This window comes from Emydura macquarii, unplaced genomic scaffold, assembly GCF_026122565.2.
Source record: "Emydura macquarii macquarii isolate MOO-44397 ecotype Brisbane River unplaced genomic scaffold, CSIRO-AGI_Emac_v2 contig_2924, whole genome shotgun sequence".
NCBI lineage: Eukaryota > Metazoa > Chordata > Testudines > Chelidae > Emydura > Emydura macquarii.
Genome location: NW_027133061.1, coordinates 3,278,700 through 3,303,152, shown reverse-complemented (window position 1 = coordinate 3,303,152; position 24,453 = coordinate 3,278,700). Strand labels below are relative to the sequence as shown.

General features: G+C 54.6%; 1 protein-coding gene across 1 annotated transcript in view; it reads right to left on the bottom strand.

Moving 5' to 3' along the window:
* The window catches only part of ADAMTSL4 (ADAMTS like 4), a 64,776-nt gene that overhangs the window by 25,165 nt on the left and 15,158 nt on the right, over positions 1-24,453 (bottom strand). Inside the window, exons 3-4 of the mRNA XM_067569507.1 lie at positions 13,557-13,712; positions 5,316-5,385 (exon numbers count right to left, since the gene is read on the bottom strand). Coding sequence (XP_067425608.1) covers positions 5,316-5,385; positions 13,557-13,588 — 102 coding nt within the window. The 5' untranslated portion in view covers positions 13,589-13,712. The remainder of the gene's footprint in view (positions 1-5,315; positions 5,386-13,556; positions 13,713-24,453) is intronic.

The following is a 24,453-nucleotide window of genomic DNA, read 5'->3' as shown; positions in this document are numbered from 1 at the left end:
CGTAACGAGGGCACCGGTACCGTGGCGGAAGGGAGGGGGGGTGTCTGGTAAACCACATGGAGCTTTCCTCCCGCTCTGTGCAATCTAAGCCGCCCTGGGAGGGGGGCGAAAACGGCCAGGCTCTCCTTTCCACCCTGCCCCCTTGGACGGGCACTGAGGGAATCCACAGGGGCAGTGAAATGTCAAAGGAAAGGTTAATCCCTTCTTTGTGAAGCACAGGGCTGCCCTGTGGAACTCTCCGCCACCGGAGACCCTAGGGACAGGCAGATGCCGCGGATGGATTTTATGCCAGGCGGTGATTCGTTACCTGCCCGCAAGGTTAGGAACGCCCCCGCCCAGCCCGTTCAACAGTTCCGGTGCAGCGTGGGGGTGTCTGCCTTTTAAGAATCAGGTGTCGGTCATGGTCAGAGGCGGGAGAGCGGGCTGGGTGAACCAGGGGTCCGGTCCGGATCTGCAGGAGGCAGGACTGCTGGACTAGAGGAACGTGTGCCGCGGTGCAGCGTGGCTATTCTGCGTTCCCCGGTACAGCAAGGTCCGTCTTCACTGCACAGTGAGCCCCGCTCTGAGCGCCTGGCTTAGCCGCACGGCAAAGCCCTGGCCACATCACCGCCTCCCATGGTGCTTTGTGCTGCCCTGAGCTGAGCCGCTCTGTGCCGCTCTGGGGCAGAACGCGGCTCTCCTTCCGGGCACATGGGGAACTGTGGGAAGGCGCTGGAGGACCAGCAGCATTCGAGGGGGTTTAGCCTGCGTCCTCACTGCAAAGAGAGCAGGTTAACAGCCTGAGTGAAGGCTGCACCCAGGCTCTAGCCTGTACCCCCTGCCAGGCCAGCAGGCCCAGCCTGGAAGCACCAGACTTAGGGGAGAGGGTTTTGTGGGCGGATGGGAGGGGGGTTCAGGCCAACCCACGGGTAGGAGCCTGAGTTAACTCTGTATGGAAGACAGACCTGAGAAGCTACAGTGCACTGCAATGCACCCCATGAGCTGGCTGAGACGCAGGAGTTTGCTGGGCTTCTCCAGCCTGCAGGCCCACCCCAGCTCTCCGCCCTGCTAGGCGACACGCTCCAGGAGGCTCTGTATTTTTTTTTGAATAGCTCATGCATCAAAAGGAGTGAAGGAGATTCAGGCAGGCTTCAGCCTCGCCCGGGGAATCGTCAGCAACCCCTGGCTCTGCCAGAGCGCTTCTCATCAGTAGATCTCCAAGCACGTTGGTATCCCGATCATCGTTTGACAGAGGGGGAAACTGAGGTACAACAAGGGACGGTCAGGCATAGAACCTGGATTTCCTGAGTCCTCATCCACTGCTCTACCCACTAGGCAACACTGTCATCACCACACTTCAGTTGCCTGAGCAAAGCAGAAGGATGAAGAGCCTTTTAGTCAGCCCCAAGGAGAGGTTTAGGACTGGTCCCAGGCTGAGAACTAGCAACTCATTCCATGCAGGCCGACAGCAAGCAGCTGCCAGAGGGGAATCATGACTGTCACCCAGCAACGCCGCACCCTGCATTCGAACCGGACAGCTAGAGACCCCAGCACCCAGCCTCCAGATCAGAAATTTCCCACATCTTCCTTTGTATTTCCAGGGACGCGGCAAAGCTCCCAGTGGACCAGCCTGTGAGTTCCGCCCCGCCCCCCCCCCCCAGGCCTCAGCACTTTGATCTGCCCCCTCCAGGCCAGAGAAGCAGCGGAGGTGGGAGGCGTGCGGACAAAGATTTCAAAGGATTTGGGGCCCCCTCCCTTCCCTCCCCAAGAACAACAGCGGCGCTGCATGGAACAACACGGCCAGGCTGGGATCTGAGGGCCAAGACAGCTGCTGGCATAAGTGGTCACAGCTCCACTGGAGTCGACAGGCAGCTAGGCGGATTTACACCCGCTGGGCAGCCGGCCCATGGTACACAAGAGCCTTTCCTGCACTAGGAAATGCAGCTACTAGTGTGGGGTAAGTGGCAGGTGCAGGGCTGAGCACAGCTCTGCTGCCCGTTCACACCAGGACACCTCCCTGGAGAAATGGGGCAGCCCTTAGATTGCCCAGCCGAAGCTGGGAGACAGTGTTGCCTAGAGGCTAGAGCCACTTATAGCCCTCTAGTCCCAACTCCATGACTGACCCGCTGGGGAACCGTGGCTGGCTGTCGTGCCTCGGTTTCCCCTTTGTCTGTTCAGACTGTGAGCACTGGGCAGGACGGGCGGGGACCGCCTTGCACCCTGTGGCTCTGCAGTGCCCAGTAATCCTGCAGCCTAGTGGGCAGAGCACTGGACTGGCACGCAAGTTCTTATTCAAGCGCTGCCGGCTGGGTAGCCTCGGGGAAGCCACAGCCTCGCTCCGTGCCTCGGTTTCCCCAGCTGTAAAAAGAGGGGGAATGATACCGACCCTTTTCGCAAAGTGCGCTGCGATCTGCTGGCGAGACGCGCCAGGGAGTGTTTTCTTGGATTACTAATCTCCTCTGCTCTGGGCTGCATCTGTGCACAAGGACTTGGCTGACTTTGGGGCTTGGTAATAAGATTCGGAGCCTTTCGCCTCCAGGTCGCTCACCCCCGTCCTGCCCTGAGTCAGTAACAGCTGAACGCTGAGATCATGCGTGGAGGGAGTTTGCAGTCACGGGCCAGTTCCTACTGACCCAGGGTCTCGGTCCCACCAGAATCAGCAGGAACTGATAGCATCAGCAGAGGCATTAGGGAGACGGGGTGGGGCACAAGACGTAGCACCCCCTTAGAAGCGGGACCCTCCAAGCCAGCGTGGGGGCAGATGGAGCTGTGTGTGTGGAGGGGAAGTTTGCCCTGCTGGTGCCTGGATTGTACCTGCTCCGCGGATACACAGAGAGCCGCCGCCTTTCACCCCGGCTGCATTCGCCCATAAAACAGCATAAACTCAAAGGAACCATTGAACAAACTGGGCTTGGAAAGCAGACGGCTGCGCCGGGGAGCTGAAAGGCAGGATGACAGCCAGCGGCGGAGTGATGGCCCCGAGCCCCTGCTCTCCTCTGCCCAACCGCACACCCCAGCCGGCAGGGCCCGCAGTTCCAAATCCCAAACTCCTCCAGCCGAGGGACTGATCCTCCGCCTGCCGGCGCCTCATGCGGCCCTGTGCCCAAGCGGGCATAAAACGCCAGCGCATCAGAGCGGCTGTGCGTGGGACTCACCGGCTGTGCGCAACGCACGGGGCAGAGGGTGAATGTCGGCTCATGCCTTGGCTTCTGCTCGGAGGCCTCCGTTTCCTAAGGTCGCTGACGCAGGAAGGGGCCGGGGCCCGGGGACTGCCCGGCGGAGCCAGGGAAAACACCGTTTTGCAACAAACGGCTGGGTTAGCAACACTGCCCCGGAGAAAACAAACACAGAACCAAGCCACCCCAGAGAGCGTTTGGCCTCCTCCTTGCCCCCAGTTTGCTGCTAATTTCCACGGGCTGTAAACTGCTAACGCGGACAAGATGCGGCTCCCGCCCCTGCCAGCGTGAGCTGCAACATGCGAAGGCTGCGGGGAGGGCCTTGGGACTCCACGCTGGCTTGGCTCTGGGAATTTCCTCGATGACGGTGGGTTGGAAGCTCTCTCCGCCAGCCTCCCAGTCCTCAGGGACCTTCCCCGTGATGTGAGGCCATGTTTTAATGCACGACACCCTCGCCCCGGCCCCAGCCTCTCCCCCTAGCTCGCGAGCACCCCTGACACGCAGGCCACCTGCAGAGTCCCCCCGGGAGGGAATCTGGCAAAAGGAAGAGGCCTTTGAACCAGAGAACCTGCCCTCTCGCTCACTTGGCGCTCTCCGGCCCTGTTCTGTGCCATACGCACACACGGTGTTTGCAAACCCCAGGCCTAAAGCCTCTTCCTCCTACTTGTTTCTGTAGCCTCCCCTGCTACCGATTAACCCCAGGGCCTGATCTTTAGTTGTTCCTCCAGGGAAGGGATGGGGAGGAGGGGGATGTGCTCTGACCATTACACTATGCTCCCCTTCCAGCGTCCAGAATGGAACCCAGGAGTGCGGACTCTCAGCACCCACCCCCCCACTCTAACCACTAGACCCCATTCTCCCCAACTCCCAGCTGAGAATCAAACCCAGGAGTCCTGACTTGCCCTGCCCCCTCCTCCAGCTGCTCTGACAACAGTGTGATTTTTAAAACACCCCTTTGATTCCTGCACACAGGGCCCTGCCTGGCCCTTGGTGTAATTTAGAGCAGCCCTGAGGTTGCTCTAACTCACGCTCTGCTATTCACAGCCCTGTATGGGCCACGGGAAGCAGAGACTAGCCAGAACACAATGTGTTCGAGCAATATCCTGGATCCACCCCCTATGTGGGGGACTAGGAGCAGGACGAGTGCAGGATGCTTACGCCAGAGGAGGCCCCAGGATGAGGGCCTTCTCAGGGAAACGGTTTCTGCCTGAGTAGTGTAAAGGAGCCTTGATGTCATTGAGAACCAGGCCCCGGGAGGTTATCCCTGCCCAAGCATTCCCATTTCCTCCTGGTCTGGCTGATTTTTAGCCACCTCTGGGGCAGAACATGGCAGCTGTTTAACAGCCCACAGCAACACCCCAGGCAATGCGATGCTGGAGAATAACATACCTAGCCACAGGGGAGGTTTATGGAGGGAGAACACAACCTACCTCCAGTTGGGACTCCAGCCAGTGCAACACCCCAAAACGCACCAGGAGATCATTCCTGATCAGCCGCAACCAGCACGCTCGGCGTCACCCCCCCGAGGGGAGAGCGTCGCCTATGGGGCAGCTACCCCAGGCTTTCCAGGAGCAGCTCAAGAACAAAGGGGGCTCCCTCTTCCCCCCGTGCAGAAAGGCAGCATCCCACCAACTGCGGGGGCAGCTTCTCCACTTAGCCAAGCAGGAGGAGACAGGAGCTGAGCTCAGGGATGGGACCGTGCCCTTGCCTGGGAGAAACCAAACAGACAGGCCCCATCCGGCACGTGGTGGCACTGCCCGTGGGGCAAGGAATGGTGCGGGCAGGGCTGGCGCAACCTTGGCTGATCCTAGGGTCCCAGAAGGTTGAGCAGATGCTGGGTTTCCTGTGGTTTAAGGGCAGGCGTAGGCAGGAGACCATGAAGAAATGGCCCCGTCCCATTCCTCGGGCAGATTCACACAGGCTGAGCTAAGGGATCAAACCGGGTTTTTCTTCCTCTTTATCCCCGTTAGCCCCACGGGACCAGCCTGGCTCTGGGGGAGGGGGCCAGGGTCGATGCCATTCAGCGGGTGAGGAGGCCTGTGAATCCAGGACGCAGCCACGCACATTGCAGCTGGCGAAATAATGCAGGGAGCGGCTCTGTGCTTCCCACGCCAGCCCCCACCCCAGCCCAGCCGTAAGGTCCTTGGCCTGGTGACTCACCTTCCCGCTGCCTTGGCAGAGCTGGGTCGTCATCAGGGACAGAGCCAGGGCCAGGCCAGCCACACAAAGCCTGGAGAGGAAAACAGAGACGCTGCCGTTAGCAAGAGAAGGTGCCAATCCCGCTCGCTCCGATGCAATCTGTGTAGTGGGGCTGCTGAGAGCCATTGAACCAATGTAAACCCTGCATCGGATGGAAACCACTTCAACCAGCACCGCCGGTTCCAGCACCTCTGCTCCAATGCCCTGCTCCCTTCGGCCTCCGTTAACCCCTTCTCACTCCGGGGCCGGCCTGGACCCCCGGCCATCTCGCAGCCCCTTTCTCCTCAAGTGCAGGAGGAGGAGAGAGGCCCAGATCTGCTCTCCACGGTAACACAGGGACGTCTACTCCCCCCGGGCCGGCCAGCCCCAAATGGATGAGACCTGCTCCGCTGTGTCGCTGATTTTATCCGAACCAACCGCAGCGATGCTTGCTTTCTTTGTTGCCAGGAGCCCCTGCCCCTCAAGCTCTGCACTTGACAACCCTACAATAACAAAGCAATGCCCATGGCCCCAGCACTCAACAGCAACCCTACAATAACACAGCAGTGCCTGCCCCCCCAGGATTCCCAAGCAACCTTACAACAACAAAGCAGACTAGATCATCACGACGGTCTGTCGGGGTCTGGGAAACTACAAAAGCAGGACACGCTGCCCCAGTACTCACCAGCAACCCTACAACAACAAGCCCACATCGGCAGCCCCAATGTCCAGGGGCAACCCTACAATAACAAACCCGTTGAGGACTCCAGCGTTCAGAGCAGTGCCCGCAAGCCCATCACTCAGAAAAGCGCCTCCAACTTGGTAACGGTTCGGGCACCACTTCGCATCGCTAACAGGGCTGGATTTGCACCCAGAGCCACCTGCCGTTCCCAAGCCAGGGTGGGGAAAAGGCGGGGTTTGTACCGACGCCCGCGCAGCGAGCAGCTCTCTAGCTCAATCCCGCCACGCTCCTTTGACAAACGCTAGATGTGAACCGCCGCCCTGGAGCCGGAAGGGTCCGTGATCCCGACTCCCCAGCCATCCAGGGTCGTCCAAGGCACGGGGAGTGGAAGGGGGGGGCAAAGTTTGCTTTCCTGATGACCACATCAAAAGTCTGAGGGGGGGGGTGGAAAGAAGCAGAAGCCATAATGGAGCATACAGACCTCTGAAAAGTCTGGAGGGGGGCCCAAATCAAGATCAGGTGGGGCTAATGCCCCCCTTGCCCACACACCCATGGAGCTATCCAGCCCCCCCTGACATGGGCTCCAGTTGAACCAGTGACTTAGTTATGCTCCACTACAGCCGCCTGAGTTATCGAGTCTCCTCCGGGCCGGTAAGTTCAGACACGTTGGGCAAGCGTTCGCTCCCTCCCGCCCCCACGCAGCAAAAGAGCTGATCATCGTCTTTCTGACCCGCTCAAAGCCCCTCTCCCCTCAACAGGACAAGCCCCCTCGCCCCTTCCAGCACGAAAACGGGAAGCAGAACTGCTTGTGGGCCATGAGTCAGCAGGGCGGGGGCGGCGGGGCAGCCTGGCAGCTGCAGCCTTGATGTGAAGGAGGGAGGTCGGTTCTGGACAGCTCATCTTCGCCCGGGGCTGTGGGAGGGGGAGCTGCCCCAGAACCTGTCTTTGGACGGTTGGATACAAACGCTCCTCCCCAGAGAAGCCCTCGTGGCTAGTGCACTAGCCAGGGATGCAGAAAACCTGCCTTTTCCCCCCAGCTGCATGACCTGGGGCAAGTCACAGCCCCGCTCTGTGACTCAGTTTCCCTACCTTTAAAATGGGGATAACAATATTGCCCTCCTTTGCACAGCACTTGGAGCTGGACAGATGAAAAACACTAGAGAGGCACCATTACGATGGGCAGATGAAAGATAGGTGGGAGCTAGAAGCGACTATGGGAAATAAAAACGGTAAATCAGCAGCCACCCTTCTTCCAATACACCTGCTCCTGGACAGGGCCCTCAGACTCTGCCTCAGCCCCATGGACAGCAGGATGAGGGGCACGTCTGCCCCACAACGGCAGGGCGTGGCGCTGCACTCTTCCTACATTGAGGGAAGGCTTCCTCCCTCCTCTGAGGGGCTGTAGCTGGGTCAACAACAGAATCCTTCCATCGACCCAGCCGCATCTGCCCTGGGGGTTCAGTCGCCCTCCCATGGTGCTCAGGATGTGCCATTTTCCACAGCCCCACGCGATGTGCTGAGGGCGAGCTGGTTTTTAAGCGCAGACGAGGCCTCGGATGGCTCTACGTGTCCGTTGAGAGGCCATTCCCAGCAAAGCCGCAGTGGCGTTTCTGTGCTAATGCAAACGCCGTCAGGGCGGACACACCCGGGTATCAGCAGCATCGGGGAGGCGGTGATCGGTAACCTACCAGAGCCAGGATGGAGATCTATGGCTAGGCCCCCCTCCCGGCCCATTATTTGCTCTTTGGGGTCTGCATATAACAAAGGAATCCCTGACCCTTTTATTTACTCGCCAGGAATGGGGGGGGTTGGTGCCGGCGCCGGGGTGACTCGAGCGGGGAGCTGACAGCAAACAGGGAGCTCCCCGCCCTGAGTTCAAGGGGCGGCCGACAAACCAACTTGTGGTTTTGCAGCCAGGTGGCATAAATGGCACCGGAGCGGCAGCAAACATGGCGAGGGCGTGTAAAGAGCCAGCCGCTGGGTGGGGGGCAGGAAAGCAAACAGGGGCTGGGCCAGGCCACGTCACACGCCGGGGGCCCTCCCAGAACTCTCAGCCCCAATGCCGTGCCCATGGTGACGGGCCCAGAGCTGCCTCCGCAGCATCCCCGGCCTAGGAAAGGAAAGACGAGACCCTGGCTCCTCCGCACGCTCCCACCCCACATCCAGTCCCCGGGTCCTTCACCCCAGGGCTCTTGCCCAGAGGTCCCTTTCCTGGCCACGCTGGAGGTGCCCGTCCAAGCCAGGTCCCGTTGGTGTGGCTGGCCCATTGACCTCCCCTAAAACCTCTTCTGGAGAGCAGCTCCCCCGGCACTGCCCCCCCAGGAGCTGGACAAGGGCCCCAGGCGTTAACCAGCTGGGAAGGGTACAGCCAGCAGCCTGGGAAACCTGGTCCAGCCACGCTGCTCCAGGCTGACAACTCAAGGGCAGGGGATGTTTTCAGACTGGAGGAATGTGGCCAGTGGCCACGGGCAGCACTGGGGGAAAAGTCACTGTCCAAAGGAGGCCGGAAAAGTTCTGCCTAAAGGGAATCCAACCCCCCGCCCAAGGTCTCTGAGCACGGATGAAACCAATGCAGACATTCCAGGAGGCCTCACACATCCGCCCGCTGAGCCCCGAGTTCAAGGTTCTGTCTTTTCCCCTACAAGAGACGGCGGCAACATGCGGGCCAGGGAGCCGAGGCAATAGCATTGCTTGATTGACCGGGGAAGCACCCGCCGCCAGAGCAAAGCAAACAGGATCTGGAGCTCAGGCTGCAGGATTAAAATCATTCCCATCAAGGAGCAATTCAGATGCAAATTAAATTGATTCAGGGCGAAAGCACCTAAGGGCACGTCTACACTGCAAAGAAAAACCTCAGGGCCCAAGTCAGTTAACCCTGGCTCCTGGGGCTCAGGCTCCAAGGTTAAAAATAGCTGTAGAAACTTTGCAGTGTAGACGTAACCTAACTAATGCAGGAGTCTAAATACCAATGTAATTTAGGCTCCTAAATCACTTAGGCACTGTTGACATTTTAATCCTGAAACCGCTCTCAAAACATACTGAGATTCTAATTACAATTCAGAGTAAAATTCAGATTAAGATAGAAACGAATATTATGATTCAAATTTCAATCCAGATTCAGATCGAGTTCATTAAAATGCTGATTAAAATTATTAAGGTTCAAATTAAGATGAAGGGCCAGCCCTGCAAACCCTTAAACCTGTTTAACTTTACAGTCTGATTAACTTCAATGGAAACGCCACTGTGCATAAAATTAAACTCATATGTAAACGTCTACAGGAACAGGGCCTCCAATTCAAATCCAGAGTAAAATTCAGATTCAGTTTATTCAAGGTAAAATTCAAATGAGGTTTACGCAAATTAAGATTAAGAATCAAATTATGATTCCCATGACGATTTATTTTAAATGTATTCAGATTAAAATGTAGGATTCAAATTCGATTTCATTCATATTCAAATTAAGATGTACGTTTTAGATTACAGATGCCTAGATTATAAAACCAGAAGGGACCGCTCTGATCATCGAGTCTGACCCCCTGTGTAACAGGACAGAGAATGTCTGAATTAGTTCCTGTTTAAACTCGAGCATGTCTTTTAGAAAAACATGTCCTCACAATTTTAAAGTTGTCAGTGCTGGTGAATGCACATCATCCCTTGGTAAACGTATTCATATTCCGATTAAAAGTTTGGATTCAGAGTAGATTAAGATTCAAATTCTAAATCCGATTCAAATTAAAGCAATTAAGTCTTAAATTCAGAGCTTCGGTTTAGTAGCAGCCTGGTTAAAATCGTTCCGGCTCAGATTCTGATTAGATAGATATTGAATGCCTGGGGTTCTTGGCCCCAACAAACCCTCAGTTCTATCCCCTCTGAGGTCCCCCTGCTAGATTTCAGTCTATTTCGTGCAACCGTCTCTGATGCAAGCAGTAAATCGGTGGCAAAGCCCAGACTCCCAGCCGGAAGCCGGGTGTGAGCCAAGAGGACTGAAGGTTGCTGGTCTTTTCAAGCGCTCCCGACACAGATGAACTCTCTCGCGCTCTGTGTTTATTATTGTTTTCCCTGCCTTGGACGGGGAGCTGCAGGAGCTTTGATCGGTGGTCTGAAAGGTCGGCTTGTTTGGCGAGAGCTCCTGGGAGCAGCTCCACCGCCTCGGCAGAGCTGGAATTGAGAAGCTGCGGCCCGTGGCCCTGACCTCGCCTCGAGAGGGCTCCTTCGTCAGCTTCTCTTCTACTTCCAGCCTGAGACGCACCAACGGGCCCGCTCTGGTGTCTCCACGTGGAGCCGAGATCTCTGCATCTACAGAACCATCGGAGTGTCCGGGCTCCGTGATCTGATGATGTCCTACCGTGACATGCCTCACTTCATGATGCAGCGTCTCATGACACACTGACACCTCGTCCCACAGCAGGACTCCTGGGAGCCCCCTAGACATTCAATGCCTGAGCATTTCCCATGCACAGAGAAACCTCCACTGCACGCTCGGCCCACAGGGAACCAGCCCTGCCGCCCATGCTCGCACCGTACCGCAGCCCAGCTGCTCGTGTGTTAAACAGCTCAGGACAGTAGCACAGGGACCAATTAGAAGTCATCCCATTAGCTAGAAGAATCTGGGAGCTGTGAAAGAGGAAACACTGTTGCAGCTTGTGTTCTACAGCTGTCTAATTAAATGCACAGGGGAGGCAGAAGCCTCAGGCTTCTGTTCTGCTGTCTGGATGCTGAGGGGGGAAAAAAGAGGCCTGATTCTCTTCTCCATTCCACCAGTTTAAAGCCATATTGGGCCAGATCCATAGCTGGTGTAAACTGATGTGACTCCACTGGTGTCTATGACACTACATCCAATATACATCACTGAAAATCAGACCTGCTGACAATGGAGTCACTCTGGATTTACCCCAGCGTAAACGTGATCAGAGCCAGGCTCAAAGACTGACGTCTGCTCTCAGAAACTCCCTGGGTCTCATCCTCCGCTGCCTGGCTCCCTGCTGTCATTTACACCTGTGCAGTTTCAGATTCGGCAGAGTTCTACTAGCCGGTTTCACGAGCCACCCTGGTTATAGCTGGGCCCTCTGGTCTTGTCGGACAAGTCCTGCTACATTTACCAGGAACATGATGGGAGCCATCGGAGAAGGAACGTGGGCAAGGAAGGACACAGCCAAAGCTAGGACGCCTAAGGAACGGGAGCATCAATGGCCAGCGGACACAATCTGGGTCCCCGTCTGAGCACCAGGAGACGGGGTGGAGCCGAGCTCGGGGCAGCGTCAGGCCATACGGGGACAGGCGCTGCGCACGGAGTCCGACCACCAGCACGTCCCAGCGGGATCCATCTGAGACTGACACAGAGGGTGGGAGGCTGGGCGTTGTAGCTCCCCATGGGCGGCACCTTCCCCCAACAGCGCCGCCTCCTGGCTCGAGCGTCATCCGTGGTCCTTCCCCGGGCCCCTCTGCTCCTCGCAGTGTCCAGTGCCAGAGGGACGGCCAGGGAGGTCCTTGGGCTGCCTCCCAGCAGGGAAGCTCTCGCCGCCCTGACGCCGAATTTGCTTCACCCCTAGGCCCGTCATGGCAATGATGCAAATACATTGGTGCGGCCTGGTCTCCTTTCACATTCCCCCCCTCCCGTTCTGGGACTGACACCTCATTTGTCCCCTTCTCCCACCCCAGGCCGCTCCAGCAATGCTCACAGCAGGTCAGCAACAGGGATCAAACCCAGAATCCGCAGCACAGTCTTACGCTGGAGCAGCTGCTCCACTCCCTAGCGACAGTAGCAGGCTTTTATCCTCCAGCAGCACGGCACCAGCCGCCCGAGGGAGAGACTGAGGCAGGTAGCCAGTCTTTTATGCTGCCCCTACATAATAGGACGCTGTCCCCAAAACTGTTTGCCAAGCCACTGGCCTGGCCTCGCTTCCGATCCAGCCCTAAAAACTCCTGCTGCTGCTCCCTTATGAGAAGGGAGATTTAAAAGGGAGCCACCAAAATGTGTCCACACCCTACAGCTGGATCCAGGGACAGACTGCCATTGATTTCAATGGGCCTGGGACCAGGCCCTTTCTCGGTGGCTGTATGATCCTATGAATTGTCCCCTGATCTTTACCTTCTTCCCTTCATGCTAGTTTCTGGCCAGTTTATGACCCTCACATTATGCTCCACGGGGCCAGACCTCGCCTCGCTTCCCCGAGGCATTTCGCACCCTGCCGCAGACTTGCGTGTCCAGTCAATACTCTAACATTCCCCGTGAACAGCTGGGATCCCTCCCTTGCAAACCCAGCCACCTGTGGCAGCTGGGAGCGTCCTCCTACTCTCGGGGGCGACGGCGCCAACGGGGGACGGACCCCCGTTTAGCATGTCTCAAAGACCCGCAGCTCAGACGACCAGTAAAAGGACGGGCTTTCTGCCCACCAGCCTCACAAATTCACCCTGGGCTCTGAAGACCCCAGCCGAGCTCTTTGTGGTTGATGCACCATCCCCCACGTAACCCTGACCCGGAAGGGCTGAGCCAGAACAGAATCCACCTCCTGCTCTGAAAGCTGGGGATAGACAGAGGCGGGCTGCCTCTCCCAGAGCTGAGATGGCTCCGGAGGGCTAGCGGGATAAGCCCTCATCTGGGTCGCTAAAGTCACTCTGACTGTGTGTGCAGCACACACACACACGTGCACACACACTCATGGAGGAAGCTGATCTCTTGATAAGAAGGGGCCATCTGTTGTCACTTTACTGACCATGGCTGCCCTGTGGCACCCAGTAACTAGGAGCTGGGCCGAGGCGAGGGAGAAGAGAGGAGTTGCCACGGCAGATCAGCCTGGCCACGCCTCGCGTCTGGCATTCCTGCCTCTGGCAACAGCCAAGACCTGTCCTTCCAGACAAAGGAAATAAAAAAAATTCCACATTGCACCTGGCTGACAGTGCGGAGTGGAACATGGGGAGGTGAGGAGGGAGGGAATTCCCTCCTGACCCCAGCAGGTGATCACTCGATGCCCTGAAGCCTGAGAGCTGATTAACCATGTTATCTGAGCTTGCATGGCTTCAAAGCATGGGCCAGTGAACAGGACATGGGCTGGGAGGCAGAGAACATAGGAGGAAGGATAATCCAATGGTTAGGACACTAGGATGGGATTTGGGACAGCTGGGCTCAATTCCCTGCTCTGACACGGACTCTCTCTGAGACTCTTGGGCAAGTCCCTTAGCTGCTCTGTGCCTCAGTCTCCCCATCTGTGCAATGGGGATAATAGCACCACTCTGCTTCCCGGGGTATTGCGAGATCAATGCATTACAGACTGTGAGTTGTTCAGAGTTGCTCTGCCCTTGACTCACTGGGTGTGTTTGAGCATAGTGCTGTCCCTCCATCTGTAAAGTGCGGATGAGGACAATGGCTGGAGACCTATGGACACAGTGAGCCATATAAATAAACTGAACAGGGGCTGGCTTCACCTCCTGCAGCAGTGAGTTCCACAGATGGACCCAGGCCCCTGTGCATCAGATACCAGGTCTTTCCCCTCCCCCCCATCTAAATTTATCTACAGACAAGTCCTGGGATTATCCTTCTTTACCTGTTGAGCCAGCCTCCATGCCCAGACCCCATCCTGATATTGTTTGTTCCTTTGAGGTGGATGCTCCTTGCTTTACTTCTTCAAACGACCTCCTCTTCCTCTCAGCATCTGGGCTGTCCTGAGAGTCCCAGGACTTTTTAAGGCATGGTTGCCTCTCTGCATAAAAAATAGTAAGAGGCAAAAGTCAGTAGCTGCACCAGCCCTTCATCTCTGCCTTAAATATTGGCCCCGTCTCCAGGGAATTCTGGTTTGAAAGGTGGCTCTGCTCTAAAACATAACACTGAATCCCTTAGAGAGAGCCAGATGCACGGGGAAAGTATCATCTCAAACCAGCTAGTGTAAGGGTCCACCACTGCTCTCTGCTGGAAGGAACTAGAACTGCTCGCTTTGTGTCTTAGATGCCACACTGCAGTGAGGATTCTCTTTAGCTCAAGTGGCAATGCGCTGCAGCCAGTGAGACAAAGTCGGTCACCGCACAGCGGGAGCCAGCAGCCCAAAGATGTGCACACGCAGAGGTGCACACGCACTGCGCACACAGACCCACTTCTGCTCCTGGGCCCAGATACGCATACCCAATCCAAAGACACAGCACGTGCGGACACACCAACTTGTATACACACACAGGGGCCTGTTCTCACAGGCAGAAGAGAACGGCAGCTTTCACACCCCCGGAGTTCCCTGTCCCTGCCGGTCGAGGCCCTGTTCCGGGGCTGCGGGGGAGGATGGATGCATGCTGTTCAGTTGTCCTGATAAAGAATTCTCTCTGCAAAGCCTGAACTGTTCCTTCCTCTGCTTTGGGCCTGTGCTCCTTATCCTGCCATCTCCTAAGCCAGGCTAATTCCATCCTTCATTTATATTGCTCCCTTGGAGGCATTTGGAAGCTTTGATCATTTCCCCTGGGACTCCAGTGCTCTCAGGACCAGCAGTTTAACCCCTTCCGGCCTTCCGATTACATTTCCCCTCCCAGCCTTGAAATCATCTGAGCTCCTTCCCGCACCGGGGGGCAGGGGAGCTCCAGATGTGCTGGCAATGGTGCTGAATCCGCTCCTTAGCTGTGACCCCTCTCTGCACCCATGCGGGAAGAGCGCGGGCTTTCCACAGGAAGTCCTCGAGTCAGTCCCTGGAACACTTCCCTATAAGCTCTGCTCTGTTTACACACGGTAGCTCCACTGAGACCAATAGGGTCACTCTGGATTTCACCCTGGGTTGGCGAGCTCAGAATCGGCCCTCACAATGCGTTCGCTGTGCGTTGTGTGCAGGGAACTCAGGGCCTATCCTCTGGGTGTGTGGTTATGTGTCCGATAGCACTGGAGGCTGACTCAGGGCCCGACCCTGATCTCGGCCGCACGGGTGTAACGCCACCGTCTTCCTTGGGACTCGGGCACAGGGTGGCAGGGTCAGACCCTGGTGAACCTACTGACTGCTGAGAGAGACAAGGCGGGTGGGGGAACGTCTTTGATTGGACCCGCTTCTGCTGGCGAGGGAGACAAGCTGTCAGGCTGAAGCTTGTCTCTTTCTTCCACAGCAGCTGGATCCAATCAAGGATATTAACCTCCCCCCCCCCCTTGTCTCTCTCATCTCCTGGGACCGATACAACACCGCAAACAATCATCGGTGGTTGTGTGGATGGTGGCACCTCCACCCCCCGTCGAGGATCACAGCCCCATCGCGCTGACAAACAGAGTGAGAGACGGTCCCTGCCCCGACGAGGACACGCTCTGACCGGGCTCTGGATATCTCGCATCTCATTGGCTGCAACGTCCTCCTCTCTGGCCTGGACAGATGCAGTCTGGCCTTGCTCCCAGACATGCACAAGGCTGCTGCAGAGATCGGTTTCTTAGCCCGTCGCTTTGACCATGTCATCAGCCCTCATTCTGCCTCCCTCCACTGGCTCCCTCTTCTCCGTGGCATCAAACATCAGCCACCAGACTTCCCTCTGGGGCCCTTCACAGCCCGTCCCCTCCCTCCCTAGCATCTCTCATGCACCGTCAAGATGGCAACTCTGATCGGTCCATGATCCCAGCCTCTGACGCCCACATGACGCCTTGGCAAACAAGCCCTGGCTGCTTCCTCCCCTGCTGCCCTCACGCTGGGGGGAGCTCCCTGCCCACATCCCCAAAACCACCTCCTGATCCTCCTTGCAAACCACCTTAACCAGGACGCCTACAAAGCCCCTGAGAACAGTCAGGCTCCCGGTGTGCTGACCCTGATCTTCTCATTGTTTCCCCGGGCTCGCCCGGCTGGCTGGCCGTCTCCAGTCTTATCCTTCTATTGCAAGCTCCTTGGGGCACAGACTTTTTGTCCTGAGTGTGGTTCTTTCGCTCTGGTTTTTTTTTTTTTTTTTTTGGGTGGGGGGGGGAGAGGGGAGAGCAGTGGCACCGGCAGGACTGAAAAGTATGTGTGTGTGTGTGTGTGTGTGTGTGTGTGTGTGTATATGGGGGAAAAGGGGGGATTCCAGGTTGATTCGGCCACCCCTCCATTATGGTGGAGGTATGACCAGGCCGAATCTGAGTGAGTGGCATTGTGACCCGGTGCATGGAGTCACAAAGCCACATAAATTTGGCCCGGTCACCCCTCCAGGGCCAAGGGAAGGGGCTTTTGCCATGATGCCACCCAGATGTGGCCAGAGGCCAAGGAGGGGGACCTGCCCCCCTCCTCTGTTGCACCCCTGCTGACTTCAGGTTCTCAGAAGTGGGAGGGCAGTGGACTTTACTCCCCCATCTCTGGCACCCATGGGTGCAAGAGAGGTCAGAATCCAGCCCCATTAGACAATTTCTCTTCCTGGTTCTTGTGCTGTTATGTTTAGGTTCCCAAAACAACAGGGCCCGGGGAGGAGGAGGGGACATTCAAATGTTTCCATGACCACCACAAATGTTTTCGTTGCTATTTTAAAAAAACCCCATGGTCACATTTCTATTTGCGTTCAACTCCCTATTTAAAAAGTCATCCATGCAAATCAACGCTCCGAAACGTGGGGCTTACACTGCACACCACTGGCTCAGATTCTGCGGTCCGTTGTTCTTGTGTAAAATCAGAGCAGCTGCCCTGGGCCTCTTGACATTTCACGGCAAAAAAGGTGCGTTTTTACATCAAGCCATCCGGGAATTTTACGACATAACAATTTTTTGCCGAAAAATGACGATTTGTCGAAACCGAACCAGTCTGTGGGAAAGGGCCGGGTTCCACAAAATTCCTGACATGAAGAAAGGTTGGGAAAAAGTTTCAAAATCTCCCCGTTTCACCGTTTTCAAAACAAAAATTTGGGGTCTGGCGGTTCACATTGCCACTTGCTGTATTCTAAAGGAAGGTTAAAAGAGGTCAAAACCATTTTCAGTTTGTCGGCTTGTGAACGTTTGTGAATTGTCAATTTCTCGTCCCGATTTAGGCTGGGAATATTTTTCAAAAATTTCCGAGGGATGGGAACACCATTTGCTACCCAGCCCTTGTTTTGACACTGGGCTAAATCCTGTCTCAGTGTAAATCCTAGTGGAGACAAGGCACAGGTATTTATACCTGGATGTAGCTAGTCCAGGTAAACTCCAGATGGGGAGTATAGTATTGAGCTTGATCAGCTCCATCAAAGGAAAACCATTCCTGCCCTGTCTGCACTAGGATGTTATCCTGAGGTAGCTATCTTGAAATAAATCACACCTTCCTGTAGTGAAGACACAGCCTGATTCTCATTTATATCACACTGGCAGAGCAAAAGGGCCTTGAAGTGGGCATGAATTACAGTTACTCTTAGTCCCTAGCTCTGAATTAGCACTTTCCAGTGGTAGATCTTAAAGTGCTTTACAGGAGAGGTTGCGATCATTATCCCGGTTTTACAGATGGGGAAACTGAGGCACACCGCCGTGACTTGCCCAAGGTCCCCCAGCAGGCCAGTGGCGGAGGCGGAAATCAAACACACGTGTCTATCCACTAGGCAACACTGCCTTCCTTTAGGCTGCTGCAGCAAGAGCAAAGAGACCTTAGTGAGAATCAGCTCCTGTTAACTTTAGGGAGTCACGCTAGATGCAAGATTTTGGCTCTGTTCCTTGTTGGCCAACCAGCCCCTAATCCAGGCTCTGGTATTTTTATCCAGTTGGGAGGTCTCCAGCTCCGTGTTCTGTGGCACTGGATCGGGTGGCCGAGCGGGATCCAAATACGCCGCGCCCGCTGCATTCCCCTTTAGCTTCCCAAATGGGCCATGACCAACTGGGCCATTAGAAATAGCCCCAGCTCTCCGGGGCGTGGGAGGGTTCGACAAGCCCCAGTCAGGTGGCAGGACAACCGCTCAGCCAAGACGCATCTCTGCCGTGCCAAGAGCCCGTAACGACGTAAAGCTTCTAACGCCTGCTCTTTGGAGTGCGGTCGAAGAGCCCTGGATTAAAGCTGGTCAACACATCACCACCCCCCCTGAGAGACCCCCAGATCTCAGTCCTAAGGGCCAAGCTGCATCCATTGCTTCTCTCTCCAGTCACCGTCCCCAGACTCTTCGCCCGCCGATCCACTGGCGAGAGGGAACCGACCCCAAGTGTCCTGAACCCAATCCCCGGGGTCTGTCTGCTTAACCACACTTCTTCCCTTTACACTGCTTGAGACTCAGGCTGCACTGACGGATGGTTGTGATTCAGCCTGGCAGGATTCACTCCCTGGCATTGCAAATTATTCACCACGCATCCTGCCAGCTCCTTGATCTGCCCGGCCTCTGTAAGGAACTCCCACGCCCAATGCCCGGCGCCGGCCCACTCCAGAACCCTGGACTCAAAAGGTCTGTTTCGGACGTCATCTGAGCAGGCGCTGCAGTGGAGGAGGAGGGGGAAGCATCTCCCCAGCTCGCCTGTAATCCTGACTGGCGTCTTTCCTTTTCAGCCCTGCCTAACCTTGTAAATATCCAGGAGATCAGGGCATGGCATGGGGAGCGAGATTCCTCGCTGCAGGGTGCGCCCCTGGCTTGGGAGGAATCCGCAGGTCTCAAGCCAAGTTCTCCGAACAGCTATGTGCAGGCCAAAATCACTATCGCTTCCCTCTCACCTCTAGGGGCAGTTAGATCCCTCTCCAGAGTAGGATTGAGCCACACTGGAGATCAGGCCTGACGTGCCGCTGTGTCCGTCCTTCGGAGAACCAGAGGTCTCCAGGATCGTCAATCCAACAGCAGTCACCACCGCTCAGACGTACCCGACCTAATCTCCAAGCTAGCTAAGCCATCACAACACCCCCAGCATCTCCGGGAACCAGGCTCGCTGGTTGATGGGACATTAAAAGACTCCTCAGATGGGACATGTGCTATGTGCAACCCCCTAGTTTCGGCAGCACATAACCCCCAGGGCTAGCGCTCCAGGGGGCTATGGTACTGAGGATACAGTCATACAGGAGGTCCGACTGGATGATCGAATGTTCCTTCAGGTCTTAAAGTTTATGAATCTATGAACCTGCTGGTTCAACTAAGAATCAGGAAGGAGACAATCCCTCCTCAAGGTTTCAGAGGAGATTATGCAAATGATGGAAATAAGCCAGGTGACTTCACCCAGCGATTTTTGTCCATGAGGAAAGAGATTAGCTCTAATCATCTTGGAACCAGATCTCTGAGTTTTAAGACATGACAATGTCCCCATCCCCCCGCCCGCCCCAAGCTAATGCCTTGTGGGGCTGGGGTAGCGGAGGGCAGGGGCGCTTGGCAGGCTGCCGCAGCCGGTCGGAAAAGTGAAGGTTGTTGGGAATCGGATCAGATTGTTTGTAAATGACGTTTCACCCGACACGCCATCAGATACCATCCAACAGGGGTCACCCGTAGGCCTTCTGATCTGTCCCTGGGTTTAAGGACAAGGCAGAGAAAGGGATCATGCCTGCCTCTCCTCCAATGCCCTCCTCAGCACATCCTTTAGCCACTTCTTAGCTCTCAGTGCTTAGCACTTACAGCGCTTTTCAGACATGAACTAATTAATCCTCCCAAAAGCCTCCGTGAGCCAGGACAGCATGATCCTCCTCATCACACAAGAGGGGAAACTGAGGCACCGTGCAGTGACGTGACCTATCCCAGCTCACACAGGGAGTCCTTGTTGGAGCTGGGATGAGAACTTCACCCTTCTCAGACTGTACAATGACTCTCCCGCCATCTTAACTGTCCTTCGAGCTGTGAGAAACCCCCATACCTGCGACTGGCAGCCGGTCGGTGCTGGAATGCTGGCTGCGAAACTTTCACTAGAGTTTGTTAAAAATGTGGTCAGACTATTAAAAAGGGGCTGTATCGGAATGACAAGGGGAGCTTCTGTATTTGCTCCATCCCTCGCCACAAGAATAAACAGGAGCCAAAAGCTCAGGACTGAGCAATCTCTGTGTCTAACTGGGCTTTCATCCCTGACGCTACAGGGGTACTTAACTTTTTGTTAGGTTTTGACTGTAAAACCAGACAGATCAAATTCATTCCATGACTTTAGTCAGTTTCACTTTCTGGTTCTCATGTGTCAGGGCAAGTCTATTGAGTTTGTGTCTCTCTGACCCTGCAGAAAAATGAAAGAAAGTGTGACAGATACTAGTCCCACCCCTTAATACACATCTGGAAGATGACCAGGTGCCACAGTGATGGACACGATATAGGAACCTGACTAGGATAGTACAGAGTTTTTGAGATCATAGTAATATTTCCTATTAACCTTTTGAAAATCTCTCCCTAACCCCAAACTAGGAATCTAAACTACCAGATGCTTCCTCTTTCAACTAGAAAGCTGGAAAATTTGGATCCCGATCTGAACGCACATTTCACACGTCCCAAAATTTGGGAGGTGGGATTTTGCATGTGGTTTGTTATAGCGAGAGAGCCAGCCATGAAAAATTCAGATTCCAAAACACAACAGAGCTTGGAAGACTTTCTCTGGGTGGGGCCCAGATCTGGGTTATAAACTGAATCCAAATCGCCATTGTTAAAGAAACAGCCCTGCACAGTTTTGTTCAGATGCAAAAGCACAAGTTCCTGAAAACATCATATGAGCCACCAGTCATTTGCAGCAGAGAGATGGGGGCGGGTGGGTGAGAGGGGGAAATATACTAGAGGAATTAAGTGTACGAGGACAGCAGAACACTAAGACAGATGTTTTCGCACAGAAAACAGGAGGTGATCTGCAGATAAAGTTGGATGCTGTGAGCTAACTGTCTAGCAAGCCATTCTAATAACACAAAAAAACAACGAATAAAACGAACGCTGGATGCCAAGACAGCTGATGCCTAGTGGAAAAAACTTTCAGGAACACTCTGTATGGAAGAGATCCTGCCTTCACTCCTTTTATTGCTCTCTATTATTAAGGGACTCGAGAACTTTTGCATGAGAACTCCGGCACTTGGCTCCAGTGTCTATAAACTCCCCACCTGGAGTTATAACATCACAGTCATTTCCGTGCCAGCCAACTGCAGGACTGCCAGCCGCAAGCATCCTAAAATCACTCACCAGGCACCCAAAAATCACGAGATCGGCTTTAAAATCACAAGATTTAAAAATGCTACTACATTTTGGGTTCTTTTTATTTGCTTTCTGGATTTTGAGTCTTTAAGGCAACTCAGGACACATCAAGCTTTTACCTGCCACAGCGAGGGCTAGAAACATACTTTTCCTTTTAAATTGAAGCTGAGCTTCTTGTTCTGTCACAGGACTCCGGGAGCCGGAGCTTTAAGGAAAACACCAAATGTGGGGATAAAATTTCAAGAGCTGGCAAGCCTGCAAGTGTGACATCAGAAACGAGAAACGTGATGTTAGGAGGGAGAAGGTGAATCACAGAGAGCAGCAGAATCCCCATTTTCCTGCAAACAGTCCTGGCTGTAATAAAGAAAAAAGGAGAGGAAAACCTCCCATAATAACTAGCCAGCTCAAAACAGGATTGTTTGCTGGGAGACATTTCTCACACAGCGTCATGGCCCTTCTTCCCCTTTCTCACTGGACAAACTGTTTTACGTTCCCTAGTAACTAACAGCTAGATGAGAGCAGTGGTTTGCCCCTGGACCCGGCTTTTGGAAATCCGTGATCTTTCCAAAGAGCAGGGGGGACCTTTCCCAGTATCCTCCGCACCACAGGCCAGATTCTTGGGCCCAGCTGTGCTGTGCTTGACGAGGGATCCTGAGAGGGGAGGAAGAATGGCTCTAAGCCATCCCTCCCCTGATCTTTAGCCTGAGTCGGGGTGGAGCCAGCCCTTGTCATAACTTAGAGCAGCCTAAAGGCTGCTCTGAGTCACGTCTCCCTAAGGATCTTTCCACCAGCCAAGGACTGCAGTCAGAGCACTTTGCATTACGCCTCCTCTCTCCATGGGCATGCCCCCTACCCCTGGTGGGATATAGGTGGCATAGCGCTACTCAATTAGATGGGAGAGTGATACAAAGGGGGTAGCGCTCGGGACCAAAACCCAGTCCCAGCTCTTTTTGTCAGGCCCACCCCACCACCTGCCCCTTCCTGGCATGTGGGGGGCCATGACGTGTCTTTGAAAAGAGACTGTCTCCTCTGTCGGATTTTCAGACCACGGCGGCACCGACATTAAAGCAGCAGGGTCCAAAGTAGCAGCACCATCACTTGGTGGCAGACCCACAGGTACGCCACTGCCCCAAAATCACGAGTTGCTTTGGCTCTGATTCAGCAAAGCACCTGGAGCCGTTTATCCAAGCCCTTAAACGGCTGCTTAGCCAAACGAGGATAGATCTGAGGACGAGAATCTCGGGCTCCAAGGCCCAGCTCCTCAGGCTTCTAACGTCCATGGATTTCCAATCCATCGCTTGAGCGGGGCCTGAATAACTTGCCTCGGGGTGCACTTTAAGTGTCCGGTCTAAGGCTGGGCCCCAGACCCTCCGGATGGCCACACTGCCTCCCTGGAGACGGGGGGCTGTTCCAACTCATTACGCTCCCATATGTTCCTGAATACCATGACGTACTCTTTGGTTTGAGATGCACTGGGAAAGAAGGCACATCGCTGGGAAATAAAGCAGAGACGTGGAGACAAGAGGAAACCAAGAGCCAACATCAAGCGAACGCGTCCTCTCCAAGCCAAGCTGCTCCTCTGAGTTCAGTCCCATTAAAAGTCACCGCCCTACGCCCTGCTTTGGTTTGACATCTGCTTTACAAGGCTGCTCGGCGCCAGCTTCCAAGCTCTGCTCACGTTCCAGTGCGATCAGAACACAAGAAAGGATTGCGTCTTCCCCAAGCCCAAGGTTTTCAGATGAGGTCAGCGCATGGTTTGCCAAGATCTTTGCAAAAAGCTCACCATGGGAGCTGCCGGGTGCTGAGCACTTTGGAGAATCTAACCCCAGCCATGGATGCTGATTCCTTGGAAATCTGGGCTCCGAGTTCTTTGTAGAATCTAGCCCTTCGTGTTAAGATTCTCACCACAGCAGGGACAAGCCCCGATCCTACAATCAGAACTCGGTGCAGGAGTCCATCTGCCCGGATTGATTCAAACACTGCCCAGTGACTTGCCAGAAACACACTCATATGCTGAAAACATTCGGACTAGATCCATCAAGCACACAGTAACGAATCAGCTTCCATTCATGGGGGGGACACAGGCGGAATGTACTGCAGCATCCGTGGCGGAAACGTCACTGACAGAGCTGGGTGGGAAATGGGGATTTCCTCCCACCCCCCACCCATGGAACACTTCTGTGAACACAAAAATATTTCTACCAGATTTTCCTCACAAACCAAACATTTGCAAAAAAAAACCTTGCCACTTTCAGCAGGCACAAACCGGCAATCGTTGTCCACCCAGGCGATAATGTTTGATGTTAGCTAACATTGACATCCAACCGCCAGGAACATTTCAGATGTTGGTTGCTGAGAACAGAAACATTTTTTGAAAGGATTCCCTTTTTCCCCACACGACCCCCAAAAGTTTCGTGCACAAAGGCCATTCATTCCCTGCAGAAATTCCCTTTCAACAAATTAGCCATTTTCCATCTCAACAAACCCCCTTTGAAATGGAAACATTTTGACCAGTTCTAGTCAATGCTGTAAACATCAAAACACCTGCCTTACTTTACTGGTGGGAGGAGCCCCATGGAAATCAGCAGGATTTCTCTCGGGCTCAAAGTCAAGCAGGGCTGTAATTGTTGGGAAAATCAGGGCATAAGGATACATCCACACTGCAAAAAAACAAACAAACCCCAAAACCCCACGGCAGCGAGTCTCATAACCCAGGTCAACTCACTTGGGCCTGTGGGACTTGCGCTACAGAGCTAAAAACAGCAATGTGGATGTTCCCTTCAAGTTGCAGCTGAGGGTCTGAGACCCGCCCCTCGTTACTGGATTTCAGACCCCCAACTCCCGTCTGAGCGGGAGCACCTACGTTGCTATTCTTACCCCTGTGGGCCCTAAGTCAGTTGACCCAGGATATGCCACTCGCTGCCGCAAGGGTTTTCCTGCAGTACAGACGTATCCTCTGTCATATATTACAGATGCGTGGCTCGTGCAAGACCCCTTCTCAAGCGGCTGCTTGTCTGAACATTTTGAAGCCTGGTCCACACACAGTTTGTGTCCTGGGGTAAAAGTGCCTTATACTGGGATGGCTTATTGCCCCTTCCTGTACAGGAATAAGCTTTGTTGGCATAAACACCTTACACTAGTATAACTAGAGGAGGCTTGGACCGATTTACACTTCTGTAGCCACACAAGCCGGTTTGTTAGCAGAGGCGGGGCTCCTGCAATGGAAAGCTACCAGAGCATCACCGGTGTGCGGAGGGAGAAATCTGGTGATGGGCATGAGCCAATATGGCTTCTCCATCTCTACTTTCTTTGATTCCCACTGACGGAGGTGTTAAAAGGAAGCGTCTAAATGTGATATTTAGGCTAGCAGCACATTTGCTCCAAATAAATATGGCAGGGAAATGCTATTTGCTCTTCATCTAATGACGTCTCGGGCACCGTCTCTTACGTGTCGGTTCAGCA